At 39.5% G+C, this 22239-nt stretch overlaps 2 protein-coding genes across 3 annotated transcripts; both read right to left on the bottom strand.

Annotated features, from left to right (window-relative positions):
• Positions 1 to 3705: 3705 nt before the first annotated feature.
• On the bottom strand, positions 3706 to 4840 carry LOC128859598 (uncharacterized). The gene is made up of 2 exons (XM_054096535.1): positions 4774 to 4840; positions 3706 to 4703 (listed from the first exon to the last, which is right to left on the bottom strand). The coding sequence occupies exons 1-2, from the start codon at positions 4838 to 4840 to the stop codon at positions 3757 to 3759; spliced, it is 1014 nt and encodes a 337-aa protein (XP_053952510.1). The 3' UTR covers positions 3706 to 3756.
• Positions 4841 to 12194: 7354 nt separating this feature from the next.
• Positions 12195 to 21740, bottom strand: LOC128861402 (uncharacterized). Of its 2 annotated transcripts, XM_054099522.1 has the most exons (5): positions 21532 to 21740; positions 15037 to 16897; positions 13384 to 14502; positions 12971 to 13263; positions 12195 to 12894 (listed from the first exon to the last, which is right to left on the bottom strand). In XM_054099522.1, the coding sequence occupies exons 2-5, from the start codon at positions 16879 to 16881 to the stop codon at positions 12291 to 12293; spliced, it is 3861 nt and encodes a 1286-aa protein (XP_053955497.1). In that variant the 5' UTR covers positions 16882 to 16897; positions 21532 to 21740; the 3' UTR covers positions 12195 to 12290. The 2 variants fall into 2 exon arrangements, with proteins under 2 accessions (XP_053955497.1, XP_053955499.1); XM_054099524.1 differs by lacking the exon at positions 13384 to 14502 and having other exon boundaries at positions 21532 to 21735.
• Between the last annotated feature and the right edge of the window lie 499 nt (positions 21741 to 22239).

Here is a 22239-nt window from a genome sequence, read left to right as displayed (position 1 = left end):
ACACCAAAATAAAGAAAACGTTTTTGATAATAGCGGTCGCCCCTCGGCAGGCAATGGCAAACCTAGGAGTGCATTTCTGCCATGAAAAAGCGACTATTTCTTGTTCCCTAACATAAGGAAATGGCTCGCGGGAAAAAAATTTAGTCCAAATGAGGAAGTAATCGCCGAGAAAGTGACGTATTTTGGAGAGTTCGACAAATCCTATTTTTTGGAGGGGTTAAAAAAATGGCCGGAGCGTTGGAAGAAGTGTATCTTTCTAAAAGGGGATTATGTTGAAAAATAAAAAACAAAACTTAAAAAAAAAATGATGTCTTCATTTCTAACACGGGTATTTATTGAACCCCCCTCGCAAGGCACTGCAGTTTCCCACGTTCCGTCAAAGCGAAGCGATAGCCAACGCGATGCTAAAGTTATAGGGAGAGGGGTCTTGAGCCGCTGCTGATGTTTGATTTCACGTGTTATTCAAGAGGAGAAAATTCTTCGTCTGGCTCTTTTATTTAATGTAGTCAGTCCTGCTCTCTACTCGGTATCGCCTCAGTACGTCTTTGTGTTTAAAATTTCCGCTAATTCTTTCTAAGTTTTCCTTCCCACGTAGTATTTTATAACTGGTCTTTTAATTTCAGTTAACGAACTTTTGCTCTTGCGTCCCATGCCCTATTAAAACTTTCACGCTATGTGAACACATCAAATGGCGAATAAGGCTGCTCCCATATAACGGTAAATTTTAGAAAGATAAAAAGTGATGCTATTGCTATATATAAAGCCAAATTCCTCAAATAGGGGATCAAAAAATAACGTGTAAGCAAATGCCTGTATCGCGATGAGGACCTAATAAAACTCCACCTCCTCATTTTGATCCAACATAAATATCATTAGGATGGGATAAAAACCTCGCCCATCTGTTTGCTTGATTCCAAGAATTAACTGCTAGCTCAAGCCAGCGCGGGTATACCCTATGATCAGAAAGTACCGGGCATGTTTCAATAAAATAAAACAGAGTTAAATTTCAGGCAAATTTATTTTATCTCCTTCAAAATATGACCCGTCTGAAGCAAACCACATGAGCCAACGTTTAACACAATCACCCATGCACCCGTGGTAGGCTGACGAAGGGATGGTCTCCAGCTCCTTCGTCGCATTCTCTTTGACCTCCTCTATCGACTGAAATCTCCTTCCACGAAGTGGTAACTTCAACTTGGGAAACAAAAAGAAGTCGCACGGGGCCATGTCAGGTGAATACGGTGCTTGCGCGATGGTATTTACTTGGTCTTTGGTTAAATAATAAATTTATTTTGTCGCCTTCAAAATAGGCTCCATTCGAATCAATACATACATGCCAACGATTAGTCCAGCCATCAAAGCACCTTTTAAACGCGTTCGAAGAGATCTTCTTCATTGAATTCTCCTTAATGGCCTCTATCGACTAAAAGCGGCGTCCGCGAAGTGGCAATTTAAGTTTTGGGAAAAGGAAAAAGTCACCGGCGAATATAATACGGTGGTTGTTCGATGATATTTGTCGGGTTTTTGGTCAAAAAAGTGTTCACAATTTTAGCCTTGTGAGACGGTGCGTTATCATGATGCATGAACCATGAGTTTCCTTTTCACAAATTGTGCCGTTTCCTACGCATATTCTCTCTCAAACGTCACATAACTTCTAAGTAATATTCTTTATTTACCGTAGAACCATTTGAAACGAATTCCGAGTGCACAACACCATGATAATCAAAGAAAACCAGTAGCATGACTTTCACTTTTGACCGACTTTGAGGTGGGTTTTTGGTTTTCGGCTCATGTGGATAGCGGCATTTAGCCGCCTGTTGACTGATTTGCATGTCAAACTCGTATACCCACGTCGCATCACCTGTTATGATGAGCTGGATAAATGTTAGGTCCGTATTCACTTGCTCAAGCATGTCTTCAGCCACCTTCTTCCGATGAATTTTTTTATAGAAATTCAACTCTCGACTCGCTAAAGTTACGAGCTACCTCCCTCAAACTTAAATGATGGTTTTCCAGCACCATTTCCTTGACTTTATCCGTTGATCGGGCGACCAGATGGGGGAAAATCTTCCACGACTTCTGGGCCCTCTGCAAAAAGCCGGTGTTTTTAATAAAGAACACTCGCCATAGACTATCTGCAACATAACCCCCTCCCCCACTCCCCAATCTCACGTGAGATTTTTCAAAATGTGGGTTTCTTATGTAAACGCGTTGGATTGTTATTGTAAAAAGAAAAAAAATTTGCTTCGTGCTTTTATTTACGACTAGTTAAGACTAGTAATCAATATTGCTGAGAGTTATAAGTATAAAAAAAATTTAACAATAGAAGACTTAAATCGTAACTACTGCGATTAAAAAAAGAATATCTACTCTAATTCAGTCCATGGAGAATCATGCGCGGTTTCAAGAGAGACTATTGGGACCAACATGTCCATATGATTTTCAGTAAAATCGTGTGCTCCTTCAACTTCGTTCTAATCTAGCCACTCTAAGCCGTTGACGCTTGCGCACAGTAACTCATTAGCTCGTCTTGTGACAATCCGTGAGGGTCGCACTTTGCGGAACATACGCGCTTGCTTAGCTGGTGCAATGTGAGCTGCTCTCCTGTGCTCTGCAGCTCTTGTGATAGATGCGAAGTAAATACCGCATGTACTGCAGCATATTTTCTCTAAATCATCACGTATACTTGGGCAATAGAGATCAATAGGCGTGCTGATAAAGGCATTCAGCGGTTGAATCGGTACGCGTATTAGAAATGGAGCAAATGATTTTCCGTCATGTTCTTTGAAGTCCGGAATTGTCAAACGTCAATCTGAGTGATAGGGCGTTCGGCTCATAGTGGCGCGAAAACAACCGACGGGCTACACTGTACCGCAAATTCAGATTAAATTGAGCTATTTGGTATAAAACAAATATGGTGGTTTGACAGTAGTAATGTATAACGTCGAAGTATGAATGAAATTATTTTCTTTCGAACGAATTAGTGAATTATCTTAATCATACTACGATTACGCTTGAGATTTTTTTGTTTCAATCAGAAAAAAAATTGCGTGATATTTGCCGAGACCCCCCCTCTCTCCAACGTAAGATTAGATGAGATTTGACTCGACCCCCTCCCCCCCCTTAAACATCTCACGTAATTTATGGACGCCCCCAAACACAAAATTTAAGACAAATTCTTTGTTCGATATTTTTATCCATAGTGAAGATTGCAGAGCACACCTGCGGTTCACTGATATATGTAATTAAATGCAAAAAACAAGCTAATTCACAGATCTCGCTCAATCTCTGTGACATCAGAGAGAACAATGGTACCAACATTCCAGCAAAAAAACAACACGCGCTTTTTAAATAAACAATTCCTGATATTGTTTTGACAGAATGTATATAAGTACAGTTCGGCCCGAACCGAATTTAGGACTTCCTTACTGGTTTATTTTATTAATTTGTACCTTGTTCCATTAGAAATTGTTAGATATGCGCAATGTTAGAAACTTTCTTGCGATAAAAAACCTGTTTCCAATTTTTCGATGCCCACTACTGTTTTACTATCGCAAGAGTCAACTTGCAATCACCCATTGAAAGTTTCTTTTGCTTTTTCAACTTAACAGTAAATAATTTAAATGCTCAAATAAAAACAATTTTTGAAGGGAACTATGCATGTAAATATTTTTTTATTCACAATAAACTTACAGTCTTAGCCAATTCTGCGCCACCTTGTATTTTTACTATTTACTACGACCAGCCAACCAACCATCATTGCCGATGAACGTCATGCGCATCATATTGTATTTCGTGACCCATGCCAGTGGTCTCAATATCGTACGACGAGTCATCAGCTTCCGCGCTGGGAGGATTGTGATTGGTGCTATCATGCAAGCCGATAGTGGCATGTGCGGCCGCCTTCGATGCATTCACTTGAGCCTCGGCGGCAGAAGAAGCGGCTTTTAGCGCCGCTTCCTTCGTAGCCTCGAAATCGACACGCGCCTGTTTCAGTTGTTCCTCCACCTGCTCGGCACGACTTTTTGCCTGACCGACCATTGACGATTGTGAAGCCAATTGATTCGCCACCTCGTTCGAAGCCTGCTCAGCCTGGTCAGCTACCGATTTTGCATTGTTTACGGCTGCTGTTAACACTGAAATATGATGATTAGCAGCTTGAGCTGTTTGCTGCGCTAACTGAGAAGCAACTTTAGCTGACTTCAATTGCTCCAATTCACGCGAGAGCGAACGCTGAGCTTCGGCTGCCTGTTGTTCTAATTCTTGAAGAATCACTTGTTTGCCGGCCAGTGCTGCCTGTGCGGTGGCCGCCGCTTGCGAGGCAGCCTGCGCCAATGTATTTTTAGCTATAAAAGCTGCCTGTTTGGCGGCGGCATGTTGATTGGCAACAGCGGTGTATGCCTGATTCGCTGAACCTTGCGCGATGGAACGCAAACCACTGCCAATGCTGTAACCTGACTTGCCACCACCACCACCACCACCACTGCTACCATGCGCGTGAGCACTTTGGGAGGAGGGTTTGTAATCGTAATAGGAGCTGCTCGGTACCTCATGTGATGGACCTGAAGGCAACTCGTGTGGGTGCAGGGTATTGCTACTCTCGTAATATCCATGTACAGGTCCGTGTGGTGGTCCAACTGGCGTTTTGTAGTGATAACCGCTGCGTTTATTGAGACGACCAATTGTTGTAGAACAACAGAGTGCTGCAAGGAAGATATGAGTGATTTTTTCGATATACTCGTAAATAAATTTGTGTACATTTCATATACGAACCCAATAGAAGTAGCGGTAATGCGGTGTTGCACTTGATCATGTTTGCTGCAAATTCAGTAATGAGCATTGGCATATCCTGAATATTGGTTTTATACACCGAAAATAGCATGTAAATCCATTAAGGTAAGCACAAACAACAAAAATGCGTACATGAATGCATGCACACACACACATACACATGTATGGTTTACATACACACAATATCTAAAATTCCCTATAACAAATTTCGTATGGCGGGCTTTAATAAACGGCGGCTGCGTTCAGCCGTTTGTAACGGCCACAAAATGCGGTATGATCGCGATTTTGTTTAACAGCGGCTACTTAGTTTGTTACCAAGTTTATTAGTTGGCCGGTTGGCAGGTGGGCAGGTGTAATACTGTAATATGCGGCACTGGCCAATCAGTGTACCCATTACATTAGACTCTTACTTTTTATACATGTACTTAGAGGCGAATATTCTTTTTATACACTCTTTCGTTTTAATTTGGTTCGTCTACTTTAGACCACACATCATACTCGTATGTACGTATGTTAGTATAAACAACTTTTGAGGAAGTGAAATTTCCAACTGGCTGTTATCACGCTTGCTACAGCCTAGGTATTAAAAGCACTCAGGTAGTTAAATGTAGTAAAAAGTAAAAGAAATTTAATGAGCTATTGTTGCATATGGCAACAAGGCAAGACATTTTGAAGTGAACTTCATCAACAGCCATAAAAATCATTCAAAGATGCAGTCATCTATGACAGAGGAGTGTACATTTATTGACGAGATTATTACGTATGAATATAGCATAATCTTTCCTATACTGGCATCAAAAAGGCTGAATCAGATTAGAGGATTTTCATTCACCATTAATATTGTTGTCGTAATAACTACAGAAATATGGACAATTAAGCCACTGCTCGTGGTAGACACTGTGCTCAGTCCTATGCAAAGCAATTGATATCTTTCACAAACACTGTTAACTTATCAATGAGCAATCCTCAAGGAATAATAGGAAGTATAGTTAAACGATTTTAGTTTTAATCACACGTATAAATAGGTGTCGAATTGGTATTCTTCGTCGGCCAAAAACATGCTCCGATTTTAATAAAACTTTCACTTGGAAAGACAGAATATGAAATATAGGTAAACTGGTTCAAATCTCGGTGAAACACCAAAATTAAGAAACAGTTTTTTCTAATAGCGGTCACTCATCGGCAGGCAATGGCAAACCTCCGAGTGTATTTCTGCCATGAAAAAGCTCCTGATAAAAAAATATCTGCCGTTCGTAGTCGGTTTGAAACTGCAGGCTCCCCCATTTGTGGAACAACATCAAGACGCTCGCCACAAATAGGTGGAGGAGCTCGGCCAAACACCCAATTATATATATATAAACTGCCACGCCCACCTCACACATGTGACGAATATGATAAGTTTTATTCGATTTTAATGAAATTTGGATTGAACATTTGTCTTAAATATAAAATATGCTGCTGATTCGCTTCCTAATATGCCTTCCATCCACAAAAGATTCCGTCTTCAGGACTAAAAACGATCTGATTGCAATATTTTTTGATACATAAATAACTTAATTCTAATTTTATTTTCTTTGGGGGTTCTTGATGGTTTCTGATATCTTTATTTCGACTTTCCAAAGCAATCCAATCGGAAATATCGCAGACATGAAATATCAGGTTCACGGCAGAAATGCACTCGGAAGTTTGCCATTTACTGTCGAGGGGAAACCTCTATTAGACAAAAACTTGTTCTACCATGGTAGTCACGCGCCAACGCATTCGGATACTGCGGCGGAAACCGAAATACTACGTTTAGTTATAAAGGGTGATCAGATTGGAGGTACTTTTTCCAGTAGGGTTTTGTTGACAGATTTCGCTTGACTACTGTCAAATTAAATACATAATTTTTTTCAGTATTCATCGACATTTTGTTATGGAAAGACATGACTCAAAAACGTTTACAAATCGTACAATTGTATTGTAAAAATCGATGTTTTGCGAAATGTGGTCATCACCCACTCAGGCCCACTTATGATGCAAATAACCGTACAGCCCATTTTGGCTGAATGGCTACGCCAATAAACAAAACTGTCATATTTAGGCTGAAAAGCAACCCGAAGCCATCAAGAATAACAATTACTTCCATTGAAAACAACCGTTTGATGCAGTCTATGGGCTGGAGAAATTATTGGCCCATATTTCTTTAAAGACGAGTTTGGCGCCAATGTAACAGTGAATGGCGAATGCTGATGAACGACTTTTTGATGCCGGATGAACGGAACGGCGCTACTTGCCATACAGCCCGTGGAAGAATTGATTTACTGCGTCGTCGCTTCAGTGAGCAGATTATTTCTCCTCTCCATGTAAATCCTAAACGCTTTGTTCATAAACTAGCTTCGATTGAGGCATTGAAAGTTAATATTACTAAAGTTATTCACGAGATACCGCCCAAAGCCCTACAGCGTGTCATTCAAAATTGGTATGACCGAATTACGACTGCAGCCAACATTTGAAAGGGATTATGTCTAAAAAATAAATATTATATTAAGAATGGTTCTACACAAAAATAATAAAGATTACCCAACCAATAGGAATTTTCGTAGTTTTATTTCAATTTAAAATCCGATACCTCTAAATTGTCATATTTATTTTTCACCCTTTACAAATAAAGCTCCCTCGTTTCTTCTCACAAATGACGAAATGCGTCAACATTTATTTTTCGACCACTAAAATTACTTTTAAAATAAGCACCAATAATGCCGGCAGACATCATTTTGTTCTTAAAAAATCATTCTTGCTTCCATAGCCTGTTTTCAATTTGTCTACTTCAAGCCCAATCGATCTTAAAATTCCATTTGAATTTTATTTTTCGCTGTTTCAAAAACTTTTTTGTTTTCTTCTGTGACCCTCCAACAATTAAATGGAGTTGTATACCCGAATAATTTTAGTTTTGTGCTAGGGATTCGAATGTAGATAAATTGAATTTGTGTTAGCATTATTTTTTAATGTACGCAAACACTTTGACTACTTCCGCTTCCGGTTTTGTAGATAAAAATTCTTGCATTTTTCGCCTTTTGCTGGATTGAGGATTCACCAAACGCTGATTTTAGGCCTCTTACTAACAAATGCCAGTGCAAATCATATATACACAATCTCTGCTGGTGGCGAAGAAATTGGATTCAACCCAATCAGAGAGCTCTGCAGTAAATCGGCGTCGACGTTTTCAAAATATTAGTTCCAAATAGTCCAAATATTTTATGACTCCACTTTCGATTTCACTGTTACCATCCCTTAATTCAAAAACACATCAATTGCGCCAATTTACAGCCGAAAAATTCACGCACTTTAACTGAACTATCTGACTCGGAATTTAAAAATGGATAGACTGCGACAATCTGATATTATTCCCTGTACTTTCTGGGGTCAAGTCCGTGCCATCTACCGACTGTAATTGATGCGCTTGCGCCGAGCAATCGAAGAGCGAAATGAAGCCGAGACAAGAGACGGTCGAGTAATATTTCAGCATGATAACGCTCGGTAACATACTGCAACTCTTGTCGAAAAATATTATATTTGAAAGTATTGAAATATGAGCTCCTACTCCACGCGTCGTATTATATAAGTAAATACATTACGATTTCTGTTAACTTCGATCCATTCAGAAATATTTGACTTGAGAATCCATTTCAGGGATTACCTAAAAACCACTGCATTTTTCGAGAAGGAATTAAAACTTTGCCTGAGAGATAGACGTAGGTAGTGGCCAGTGATGTACAGTACTTTATTGTGCTCACCTTTGTTTTTATACACAGACTTGCTTAAAGCTATGAGTGCACTCAATATTTTCCTAGATATTTTATACCTATATATATATAATTGGCGCGTACACCCTTTTTGGGTATTTGGCCGAGTTCTTCCTCCTATTTGTGGTGTGCGTCTTGATGTTGTTTCAAAAATGGAGGAACCTACAGTTTCAAGCCGACTCCGAACGGCAGATATTTTTATGAGGAGCTTTTTCATGGCAGAAGGTTGGAGGTTTGCCATTGCCTGCCGAGGGGCGACCGCTATTAGAAAAATGTTTTTCTTAATTTTGGTGTTTTCACCGAGATTCGAACTAACGTTCTCTCTGTGAATTCCGAATGCTAGTCATGCACCAACCCATTCGGCTACGGCGGCCACATAGATATTCTTACCTAACCCTTAAAAACACTGCAAGTTGACAGAGAAGTTGCTCAACTTGTTTCAGCATACCCTTGTACTCTACCTCCCAAAGCCGTCATGAGAATACTCTGCAATTACAAACATGTCCGCGTTTATTAGACATTGAGTCGTTCTAGCCTTAAATAAATGCCAAATCGAGATTTGCATGCTCGTAAATTCTGCAGTTCTTTTAACTGGAACCAAAATAAGGTTGATTTCAAGAAAGTTGTCAACTGTTAACCTGACGTCATTGTAGATTTTTGTTAAAATTTGTTTGTTTATCAACAACTTTTTTCTTTCTTTCAGCACTTTTCTTTGTTTACATTCACCTAAGCTAACTTTTCATTTTTGTGTACAAATTTGCGCTACATTATTTTCTGAGTACTCTGAAAGTCACGCATTTTTCAACTACGATCTGTATACCATCATTCTTTAGGGGAAGGGTGACAGCAAATAGTCCTTCAGCGGACCTACTCCTGGTCTATGTCTAGATGAAATGATTCATTGGATGTATACCATGGTGATTAGATCGATCATCACCTATGCCTTCCTTGTTTGGTGGTGGAAAGCCAAACAAGTAACCGCTAAACAACTACTTCGAAATTTTCAAAGGCAAGCCTGTCTAGCAATAACTAGTGTCATTAACAGCTGCCCCACAGTTGTTATATAGGGTGGGCCATGTAAAATTTGCTTTTTGAATCGGCTATAAAAAAAAAACCACCGAGCATATCTTATTGCCTTGGCAAAGGCAAGACTGCAAATCTTTCATCGAGATCATTGGATCTGAATGAAATTTCAGCAAGGCGAAATTTACTAAAATATTTTTTCTTTCAAACATTTCCTAGCTTGAGGCAGGGAACATATAGGTTAAATAGATACATTTTATATATTTAATGCTAGTAGTGTCAGTCTACATACGGCCGAAATCTATGTTGAAGAACCTAGCTTTGACGAAGTACTATTGGCTATAAGAAAACTTAAAAACCATAAAAGCTGTGGTGAAGATGGAATACCCGCAGAACTTCTGAAATATGGCGGACATGAACTACATAAACAAATATTTACCTTAGTAAGCCAAATATGGCATTCAAATGAAATACCCACTGGATGGGCATCAAGCATAATAGTACCTATACACAAAAAAGGACATAAAACTGAATGCCAAAATTACAGAGGCATATCTTTACTTAATACAGGTTATAAAGTATTTACAAACATTCTATTTGAAAGGCTGAATATTTATGCTGAGAACATCCTAGACGATTACCAATGTGGTTTTAGAAACAACCGCTCAACGATTGATCAAGGTTTTACTGTCCACCAGATATTCGAAAAGTTTTACGAATATAAAATTGATATATTTTGCCTCTTTGTTGACTTCAAACAGGCATTTGACAGTATAAATAGAAAACGGATAAAATACTGCTTTCAGAAAATTGGAATACCTCTGAAGCTAATTAATTTGATTCTTTGTACATTGTCGAACACAACAAGTAAAGTACAGGTGCAAGGAAGCCTGTCAGACCCATTCGAAATCATATCCGGAGTAAAACAAGGAGACGCATTGTCATGTTTAGTATTCAATTTAATGCTACACACGACTGTTAAAGAAATAAACACGAATGGAACATTATTTAATAATGATTTTCAGATATGTGCCTACGCTGATGATATTCTTATTATGGCTAAAGATAGAAACACTCTTATACGCGTCTTTAAATGTATTGATAAAGATGCAAAAGCTCTGGGACTACACGTAAATACCGAGAAAACCAAATACATGATTCGGTCAGTCAACAACACGACACGCGATGACCTAAGTATTAACAACTTTGCTTTCGAAAATATCACTGAATTTAAATACTTGGGTTATAAACTATCAGCAGATAAAGATTCGGCGATAGCTATTAACGACAGAATCCAAGCTGCAAATAACGCCTACTACGTTAACATAAAACTATTTAAATCAAAATATTTGTCCAGAGCACAGAAAATAAGAATGTACAAAGTACTGATACGACCCGTCCTTACATATGGTGCAGAAATATGGACGCTGAAAACAAATGATATTCATCAGCTGATGTGCTTCGAAAGACGTATCATAAGGAAAATATATGGTCCGGTTGCAACAATAGATGGCAGCTACCGCATTCGCTACAATAATGAAATCGAAGAAATCGTTCAAGGACAAAATATAATACGTTTTATCAAAGCCCAACGAATTAGATGGATTGGGCACGTACTGCGCATGCCGAAAGAGCGAAATGCTAGGAAAGCTTTTATTTTAACACCAATTGGAGGAAGAAAAAGAGGACGCCCACGAAAGCGATGGTTAGATGACGTCGAATCAGATCTTAAGCAAATGAACGTACACAACTGGAGAGATGTAGCCATGGATAGAATAAAGTGGAGAAAAATTGTTGATGAAGCTATGGTCCACCACGGACTGTGAGGCTAAGAAGAAGAAGAAGTGTCAGTCTAGCGGACTAGTATTTATTAATTCTAAAACTTGTAGTAGGACACAATTAGGTCGAGTGTTGGCCATTGGGCTTACTACAGATACGAAATTTTTATTATTATTATAGGCGAAATCCACTCTCTCTAGCTACATGTTTCGACCTAACTTTATCAGGTGGTTCGAGACGTTATTTGATCTGTACCAAAAACTGAGAATACATTTTCTGTCGGCCTCTCGGACTTTAGCTTTTATTTTTAAAGCGTATTTAAGTTTGTATTGCTCTCCCATACTTGCTCTCTCCGAAATTTCTGTAATCGGTGAAAGGTAAAGGGATGCTATTAGGATGATATTACTAATTCGATCTTAGCACAGAGTGATCCAAATTCTACATATTTTCCATTAAAAATATTGAAATACTCAATTCTTACTTTTTTATTACACATAAATACATTTTATTTACGTTTTACAAAATGTAGGACAATTAAGTGTCGTATAAATAATTTAGTAATTATAATAATTTAATGGTGTAGCCAAGCAGCAGCCGCTTTCGCAAATAGCGCCAGGCGATCAATAAAATAATTTAACAAACGTGCGAGAAGACAATAAATATTTACAAAAACAAAAAGATATATAAACAAAACAGGATAAGCAGTCGCACTGAACAGCACTTACATACATACCTATGTAGTTACACTTACAACACTAACAAAAATAAATAATATCATTAACATATACTCGCACACGTAACAAAAATGGCTTATCGAAAGTGAAAGTGGAACACATCTCGGTCTTGCGACTGACAGCTGTGATAGGCTGTTGTGGTCGCCACTACATGCGTCGTCATCACCTGTGCCGTTACTCATTTATAGTATTGCGTAATCTGACGAATCCAATCCAAATAATGCGAAACACGTACATACACACCGGGTACATTGGCTTGACCGCAACCGATACCCCAGGATACAACGCCGACCACATTCCAGATGCCGTTACGTTCGCACACCAATGGACCGCCACCATCACCTTTGCAGGCATCCTTGCCTTCTTCACCGCCTGCACAAACGAATCCGGGATTGAGTTTGTAACTGTAGCCAAGACGCGTTTGACGCAATTGCGATTCGCATTGATGGTGCGACAAGATCGGCACGTCGACCTCCTTGAGAATATTCTGGTATTTGCCATGTTCGCCGAAAGCATCTTTGCCCCAACCAGTGGTCCAGCAGCGAGAGCCAGTAAAGTCGGAGAATTTGTCTGGCAAGCAAGCGGGACTGATGTGTGGATTCTTGGTAAAGTCCACGGGATGATCAAGTTTCAGCACAGCTAAATCATTATCCAAAGTACCAGCGTAGTATTCGGGATGAATGTGTACCGAGACGACGTCGCGTTCAATGTAGGGGAAGAATTCCACATCGTGATTGACATCCCATTCGCCGAGGCGGGCGCGTAAGTCAAAGCCGTTTTGACTACATTTTTTGAAAGAGCAGAAGAATCGAATGATTACATAAAAACATGTGTAGATATGGAGATAGGTGAACTTACGATTTAATGCAGTGAGCGGCAGTAATGACGTGTTGTGCATCTATCAGTGTGGCACCACAAGCGTAAACCGACTCTTTGGGATCCTTTTTCAGGATGGCTACGTGCCATGGATATTCGCCGAATTCACTGTCTCCATCAATATACGATGGGTTCTTGATGCGACCAGTAATGCCAGCAGCGTTGCGTGTACCACAACGTCCAAGTTGTTGTGGTGGTGGGCGTAGAGGACGACGGCAACAGACCTCACTGACGCGGCAGGTTTTCTCAACTGGGCGGTTACCGTAGTAAGCGCGCTTTAAAAGAAAAAAAAAAACAATTTCTTAGTATTTATTTTAAAGCAAGCAATAAAAAAAGTTCGTTTTTTTTGTTGTTTATCACGCAATTTGCTAAATTGTCATCATTCCCCGTTTTACCTGTTCCGCCTTTACCGTTCGTGCCAAAACACTCTCTTTACGTTCCGCAGCTTCCTCATGCTCAACCACATCGCGTCGACGACGATCGCGTGGAAATGTCACATAGTCGCTACCTTCAGCAGCACCAGGCGCTTGTGTTGGTATGGGGCGCAAATTATGCTCATAGCGCAATCCTTTACCTCGGCGAGTATGCAATTCGTTAATATTTTGATGTTTCGGACCATGCTCACTTGGCCCCTTAAAGGTGACGCTTGTGTTAGAACTGCGCTCTTCATACGCATTATAATGCTCGCCAGTGAAAATCTCACCAGCATGACCGCTCGCGCCAAAGCCAGTTGAGTATCCTGATTGTGCTAAGCTCTCACTATAAATGCCAGCACCATGACCGCTCGCACCATACCCACTTGAAATCGAACCGCTGAAATGATCGGGGCCTGTATTGGCCAAGTTATAGCTAGGATATGAAGAATGTTCGCCGACCGCAGCATAAGGGCCTGGGTAATAATTCGCCGTGGATGTTGTACCGAAAGAGGTATGTTGGAATTGTTGACTCGCATGATGTTGATGCTGCGGGAGAAACCCGGTATCAATTATTGTATTTGCCGGTGCCGTTATAGTAGTATGATGTTCATATATCGGCTTGCTCGGCACCACATCGATGATCGTGGCGCTGGGGCCTGTGCCACCGTAAATGGGACCAGGTGCGGTAAAAGTATGCGAATGGTGATCATGCTCAAAACTACTGTAATGGTCGTGATGATGGTAATGTGTATTGTGTGTGTACTCGGGTTTCGATTTGAATAATTCGCCGACTTTTTGAAAGATATTGGCATTCGGTGTAACATGAAGATTGACCAGTGGTTTTACCACTTTGTCACCGAACTCAGTTTTGCTGACCTGTACGGAGACCAATGGGTTTACATTTAAAAGACCTAGATTCAAGCCATTCGGTCCTATTGAACCAAAATTCGGATTCGGTGCAGGATGAAAATCGCCTTGTGGATTTGCAGGATAACCACCTACACCATTGGGGTATGGCAAGCCAAATGATACGCCGTAAGTGGGAAGAATTTTACGCTTTATTAGCTCGAAGGCTGCGAGCTCTGGTATGCCAGTGCGCTATAGATGGTTTATGTTTTGGGGAGGGACAAGTGAGAAAGAGGAAATGAGTAACATGATAAGATGTTTATAGTGGAGGAATCATGTGAGATTTGAATTGGCATGCTAGTAGGCGTGCGACTTGGACCAGAATGAAATGAATGATTTGGGTGTGCAATTAGAAATGGAAGGTTTTAGTGAGATTAGTTACATTGTAGGCGCACCACGGAACTACGCGACCCATTGTAGAAGACTTTCTGAAACATAAATACGTATTTCATTTGGTTTCTTTAGTTCACTTGAGGTCCACTGAACTGTAACCGAAGTTTTACTATGTCTATTGTAACTGGTGTTGCTGGGAGAGTACGACATGTGACGTGGACATTGGTTTCGTGAGTGTGCACTTGGAACGTAGTAGAGTGTTTGATACCTGTACTGCCAATTAGTTTGCATTAATATTAATTTCTTTGTTACGGGTAATCAGGCACGAAATTAATTTGGTTACGGTTATCAGAACATGAATTAAAAAATAAAATATTTCAAAATATCACTTACCCCTTCGGCATCTAGTGGCAGATCAGCTGCACCCTCGTCGGATTGTTTATCTTCGGCTTGAGCCTCTCGCTTACTGCGTTTAATTTCGTCCGCCTTCTTTTCCTCTTTCTTTTCTTTTTTCTTATCTTCTGTCTCACTGACAGTGGCGTTTGTAGCTGTCTCATCACCCAAAGCTTCAATGTCTTTGCCCAAATTACGTGGATCGATAGCTAAGATAAGGTCTTCCTTGCGTCCAATACGATCGGCTGCCGGACACTGGTTGAATGGTACACATTGACAATCGACGATTTGTTGACGTGAGGTGTCATATCCAGCTGGGTATTGACCTGCTAAATTGTTTCCGAGGCCATTGTAGCCAGCCGAGGTACCAATACCCCCAAAGTTTTGTAACTCCTTCTTGTAATAGTCGGGATTTTGGCTGTGATAACTGCCGCTGGCTTGTCCGAAGTTGTTGTTGGACTGGCCAAAGTTGGTCGATTGTCCGAAGCCACTCTGGCCAAAGCTATTTGCGCCAGCTGTTTGTCCGTAAATACCTGTAGTGTCAACACCATTAACGTTAGATGGGTCATAAATCCCTTGAGTAGCAGCATTGCCAAAACTACCTAAACCGCCTGAAGGCTTGTAGAGTTCTGTGCTGGGTTTCTCATATGTGCCGAAACTATTGGCTGCCGCCTGCGAAAGTAGTCCTCCTTGTGAAGCACCATTATAACCGGCTGTAAAGGCATTGGATTCCGTGAAACCACCTTGAGTTTGTGGTGTGAAGGCTGTCGATGATTGTGCAAGTGATGAGAAGTCAGTATTAATCGATTGCCCACCACCAATTGGTATTGGCACAGTTGGCACCTGAGCACCAGCGACGCCGTCAGCGCCCTCAACGTGATGGAAGTGGTGGTGCACGTGCTGTTGTAAGCCGCCTTGTGGAGCTGGCACCGGAATGGCATTCAAATTGCCAACAACTACTTTCGAAGACGAGGATGCCGAAGCGGAGGACGACTGATGTGCATAAAAATTGGTTTGTGAGGAGCCAGATGCTTGAATTTTCTCAGCGCCAGGATTTTCAAAGGCATAAGGAGGAGGTACGTCGGAGTTGCCGTTGAAGACGGGACCTGGTGGTTTGCTGCCGTAAATTATAGCACCGGGTGGAGGTTTATTAAATGTGGCGCCAATTGCAGAGGGTGGTGGATTTTCCAAATAAGGACCATTATACACTGGTCCTGGGCCAGATGGACGATAAGGTGGCTTGTAAGCGCCTTCGTAACCAACTTTACGTGGCGGACCGAAAGAGTTCAATGACGAGGATGGTGGCGGACGACTGTTGAAATGGCCAGGTGGTGGCATTGGCTTGGCCGGTCCATATGGACCACCACCAAACGAGGGCGGTGGCGGACCTTGCGCGTAAATTGTTGAATAGTAAGGACGCTTCTCTTCGACATCACAACTCATCAGCCCCAATCCACAAAGTTTGTCACGTATAAGATTGCGTGCCTGCATGTGGTCGCCCTGTTGCAGCGCCTGATCGATATTACCATCGGCATAAACTTGATCATATTCGCCTAAAATACGGCCTTCGCGGCGGGAGTTTATAATTTGATCGATGACGGCATTGATGTCGACGTTAGTATCATTGCTATAGATAGCTTCATTTACACCATAATTACGGCCCTCTACCTCTGCAGGTTGGACTGCGGCGGGATCTGCTTTGTCGGACTCTGCGCCGCGTCTGCTGAGCATTGACTCCTTCGCGGGTTCCCAACCGCCGCCCCACGCTGATTCCTGTGCATAACTGATTGAGCAGCCAGCCAAGAGTATGGCGGCCATGATTGCCAGACGATGTGTTAATCTCATTATGCAGGCGTACGAGCTGTTGAAAAGGGAAACAAAAGATGCGAGGTTAGTGATTGAAACAGAGTGCAATGAAGAAACCAAATTTAAAGGTTTCACAAGTTCAATGGTTGTTTTTTTTTTCACTTTTTTCTCTCTCGCCTTTTTTAAGGTAGTGTTAATTAACCCAAATTTTAATGATGGCGCCAGATACATTTGTGGTCATTGTGCCACTTCTGTCGCTGCGCTTGCGCAAAGATCAACAGTAAATATTGTACTGTACATACAAACATACAAGTTCGAGTATTTCGGCAATTGTTAACAACCGGTTTGTTCGGCTCTTTTGTTTACAATAGTCAGAGCACTGCAGAGTTGGCTGCGCACAAAGCGCAGAGCTTGAAATATGAGTCACGCCTGAAGTCACAGATGGATAAATGGCTGATCGAGCTGGAGCAATGCGCGAAAGACTTTTACTTTCGTTTTAAGGTCGTTAGCTCGAAATGAAGAAAAATCAAAAATAAAAACAACAATGAACAATCGCCATCAGCTGAACGGTTTGCTGTTGTAAGTTGCGCAAAAGTGGAGTGCGGATGTACTCGAGGTGTGAAGGTGCTGCTTTTCATTTCATTTACCTTGCTTCAGAGGAAGTGCTTTATACTTTTTAGCTGATGTAAGCGCTTATGCCTGGCGCGGGAATTTTTATGCAAATTAAGTTTTTCAAATACTTTTTTAACGAAATGAAAATTTGCAATGCATACATAGGTATGTATCGCAAGACGAATACATGCATACATAAATATGATACTTACAAGCAAAAATGGTTACGTGCGATTTGTTGACTAACTCCTTAAACTGCAACACAGTGTGAACGTTACATATGTATGCATGTATGTCAGAGCAAATGTCTGACAGCCTGACTCTTAAAGCAGAGGAAATGACATACGGGAGTAGACGTTAATGTTGCTGTTGTTGTTGCTTATTTGTGAGATCTTTCTTTATGCTATACTTGAACGCATTGGGGGACTTGGATGCCTGTTGTTGCTTTACAGTTTTATTTTTGGTTTTGTTTTTTATTTTGTAGCCGTTATGCAACTGGCCTAAACTTGTGTGTGGGTTCAAGGTATTGCTTGTATGTGTTTGTGTATGTTTGCTTGTACACATTTTAGGCAACTGACAGTTGTTTGTCTGATTTTTGTTTTCAGAGTTTTGTGAAGTTGTTATGCGCGGGTTTAAGATTTAATTGTGTTTTCTGGAGCGCAAATTTTTATGGATGCATAAAAAAAAACGAACTTAAATAATAGCTGCGTGGTAAAAAGGAGTGTATGCTTGCCTTATAATTGTGATTGTGAGATTGGATTTTTAGGAATATCTGTCGTAGTTCATTGTCTAGTTACATGAATATTTTTACTTAATTGTTTTTATTTTTATTACGCAACTGCATCTGATTTATTTCTACATATTGCGTTTATTTTGGGGAAACAACGAAGGGGAAATATTGCAATGATCGTTGTACCTGGTGAGTGAGTGGCCTGTTATGGTCGGAAGTTTTCGCTTGTTTGAGTGCGTGTGAGTGCGCGTGAGTGTGCAATGTTGTATTTATATTGCATGATGAGAGCAAATTTCTGTTTAGCTGAATTATTTATGATCTATGTGTGTACAAGGGAGTATAGTTTATGGCTTTGCATATTTAAATTAATATGTATGTTACAAGTTTTGCAATCGCATTGCTTTAGGAAAAAGGAAGAGATGTACACACATAAGTAACCGTTAGGTACTTTTACTTACATATGTCTACTATACACATAAATCTTAGATCTCAAAAATGTAAAAAGACAGTACAACAACAAAAAAACTACTAAATTATGAGCTTTTCTCAATAAATTTGACTTGCTTGGCCGCACTTGGTAGACAAGAAACTTTACTTATTACACTTTCTACTCAAATTTTTCATTATGATGGCATTTTTTAGGAAGAATTAACTTTTAAAGTTTTTGTTCCGCTTAGGAAAAGCGTTGAAATTTTCTTTATTGCCAAGTGCAATGGTTCATAAAACTGATGTCTGCTATAGGTTTACTACTTTTTGTGAAACTACTTATTGCCATGAAACATATTTTAAAGTTTTAAATAGCAAAGCACTAAGTACATACTAGAAAATACCCGGCGTATCTACCTCGCTACACCGCAAACAGTAAATTGTTGGAAATTGGTTGTTTAAAGCTTATGCCAAATATAGTTTTTAACTGCCTACATTTACGTCTTATTATATATACATATATATGTATATGTGTACATAATTGGCGCTTACACCCTTTTGGGGTATTTGGCCGAGCTCCTCCTCGTATTTGTGGCGCACGCCTTGATGTTATTCCGCAGTTGGAGGTACCTACAGTTCTAAGCCGACTCCGAATGGCAGATATTTGGTATGCGGAGCTTTTTCTTGGCAAAAATACACTTGAAGGTTTGCCATTGCCTGCCGCGAGGCGACCGCTATTAGAAAAACTATTTCTATCATTTGATGTTTTATGCACGGATACTCGAACTTGCGCACTTCTGAATAGTAGTGACGAACGATCGGCGCCCCCGTCTTATTACATCTTATAAAATTTCCCTTGCACTGCACTTCTTCAAACTTAAACATAAATTCATCTAAAATAATAGTGCATTCACATTTGTGTGTATGTTTGTACTTGTGCATATATCGTAAAAAATTCTACAATGAACCTCGCATTAGGATCATCAAGGCGCAACTCTAATTTGAAATAGAACTTTGTATTTATGTATAAAATTTTTTGATGGCAAGAATATTTATCAGAAATACTTAGATATCAGTGAGTTACCGAATACCGATTTTTTATTTCTCTGAACTGGTGCTGAATACCCCTAATCATTTACTTATACTCGGAGAGAGTCAATTGAAGACTCACGATTAAAAAAAAAAAGGAAAAAGAAGCCAATATAACGGAAGTATTATATATGCACTTAGATACACTGCCATTAAGCAAAAAATGTACTCGAGCTGTGCTTGTTTTGAACGACAAGCTGTCCAAGTGTGACTTCGAAAACTTTAACCAGGCTCCATATGACCGAGATTGAGGCTCTTCAGTTTATTATTATCAAAAATTCAACAAAATGTTTCGAGGAAAAAAACACGGGAGATGACTCTGGTTATTTTTGGCTTTTTGGAGGTATAAACAATTTTTTTTTATAGAATTAATAAACTTCATGAGTTCCCTTATTATAGATACGTATTAGACTTAAAGGAAAATAAATTAATATTTAATCGCTCACCGCTTTCAATTCTTTAGCCGAATTTTTTGCCCATCTCTTAGGCTGAAGCTCTTAGTATTTTATGCTGTTTTGCGAAAAAATTGCCGGGTTTTCATTTATGTAAAATGCATAAATATATTAGTAATAAAAAATATCTAAATTATTGAAAAAAAAAAAACGGAAACTGATGCTAAATCTTTTTTATTGCCTATATTGTAACTGTGTAAATATTCAAGTATATGTGAGTGGCAGGGGAAATCTACGACTTCATACATTTAAAAGTTATTCCTGTGGGAACAATTGAAAAAATATAGAAAATTTCCCCCTTTTGAATGAATGCATTTAATTTAACTGGGAACCAAAAGCTCTATAATACTAATAACTGCAAAGTATTATAATATTTATATTTCACATACTATCAAAATGAGCAGTCGAAATAAAAGAAAGTTGAAAAAATTGTAAATTTCAGATTTTCTCTTTTCCAAAAATAGACAGCATGCCTTTGTCCAAAGCAGCGGAAAAACTTAAAATTTATTAGAGAGTAACTGAATAACATTTATTTCCTGCTAGAAGACAGTGAGTGGCGCAAAATTGATAACCCTTTCGAAAGATTTATAATTTTTGCAAATGACGACGCCGTACATTAGTCATATTCAACACTTATTTACTAAAACACTTTAATATATAAAAGGAACAGGCAATGCAGCGCTTGAAGGTGAAGATAAAGATTTCCATTACTCAAAATCTTTTATTTTATTTAGTAAAAAAGTTATTCAAAAACAAAATTGGGGGACTGATTTTGCGCCATCTTGCACAAGTAGATAATTGCCGTTTGATTTGTTCAGTTTGCCTTTCATTAGCTATCTTTCTTCTCAATGCTGGTCATAATGCATAACCAATAAATTTATGCACATTGATTTGGAATTTCGTGCGCATTTGGCGATTAAACCAATTTCGTTGCCATTAATTTTTTTTCAATGCCCGTTCGGTGCCAGCCTTCATTCAACAAATGCGCTTGTTAATCAATTCAAAAACAACAACAACAACAAATCGCATGCAACTTCACTTGCGCTCACTCATCTCAAACGGTGGAAAAATAGTTTATTATTTATGCTCTAAGTTTGCGCTTTTTAAATAATTTACATCTTTAATGTCTTCATTAGCCAACACTTTTTAAAAATTAATGAGTTCCGTGGCATTTAGTTTTTTTTTACGAAATGTAAAACTGCATGATTTCAGTGCTAAACGGCAAGCATTCACTTATTTTGTACTTTTGTTTTTTCCCCATCACTTTTGCCTTCACTGTCGCACAATTAGTTTTAATAACGTTTTTACACATTTTTTATATTTTTATGCTTTTATTGCTTTACTTTTTGGATTTCGAAATTCCCCAAAAACAAAACTCACCTTTTCGCTTTTGTTTCGCCTTAATTGGGTTTGAGAAATAAATAAGTAAAACGCACTTAGCACTGGCACAACTTCAATTCGCACTCAACAGCTTTGTTTTGTTATCCTTATATAATAATCCACAAAAAAGGTAATCCTTTGCTCCTTTTTATTGCTGATCGCGCTGTGCGCTTTACTGATGTTGGCTGCTTGACTGATTTTGTTTTGGACCTCACACAACATTTTATACCACTACCGCCAGATGTTGATAGTTTGTAGCAGCGGCTAAGCCGGTAAACTCACTGAGTAAAACTACGAAGAGACAAAATTAAAGGCAAAAACAGCAAAAAAGTAAAATATGCCCAGAGAAGAGTCGGACCGAAAAAGCGGCTGTAAGCAGTAAGCGAAATGTATAGCAATGACAATGGTTGTAGAAAAATTTCCGTTTGACTGTGCGAAGCGGTGCATTTGCGCAGTCGCAAAAGTTACTTCAAAACTCAGCCAAAGTCCTCAGTGCCTGTATATGTGCGTATGCGCGTGCCGCTCAAAGACATGATCTTGAAGTTGAAATGTTTATCAATTCCATTTCATGAAATGTGACGTCATAAAGAGCCTTAAAGTGAACTTTGCAATTTTGTACTGAGGGCTACAGTTAACATCCGCTGGCAGTTTGTATGTATGATTTCTGAGAATTACTGAAATACCGTTCATGGCTTGATAATGCATTTA

This window comes from Anastrepha ludens, chromosome 4 (assembly GCF_028408465.1).
Source record: "Anastrepha ludens isolate Willacy chromosome 4, idAnaLude1.1, whole genome shotgun sequence".
In the NCBI taxonomy this organism is placed as follows: domain Eukaryota; kingdom Metazoa; phylum Arthropoda; class Insecta; order Diptera; family Tephritidae; genus Anastrepha; species Anastrepha ludens.
Note: the sequence above shows the minus strand (reverse complement) of the source record. Positions and strands in the feature narration are given on the sequence as shown.

Bases quoted from the DNA above. Each gene is read 5' to 3' on its own strand.
- LOC128861402 (XM_054099522.1), bottom strand. From the start codon at position 16,881: ATGAGATTAACACATCGTCTGGCAATCATGGCCGCCATACTCTTGGCT. The intron at 14,503-15,036 runs GTAAGTGATATT...AACCATCTATAG, and splicing joins TGCCACTAGATGCCGAAGGG to CGCACTGGCATACCAGAGCT. The intron at 12,895-12,970 runs GTAAGTTCACCT...CAAAAAATGTAG, and splicing joins GCCGCTCACTGCATTAAATC to TCAAAACGGCTTTGACTTAC.
- LOC128859598 (XM_054096535.1), bottom strand. From the start codon at position 4,840: ATGCTCATTACTGAATTTGCAGCAAACATGATCAAGTGCAACACCGCA. The intron at 4,704-4,773 runs GTTCGTATATGA...TCTTCCTTGCAG, and splicing joins ATTACCGCTACTTCTATTGG to CACTCTGTTGTTCTACAACA.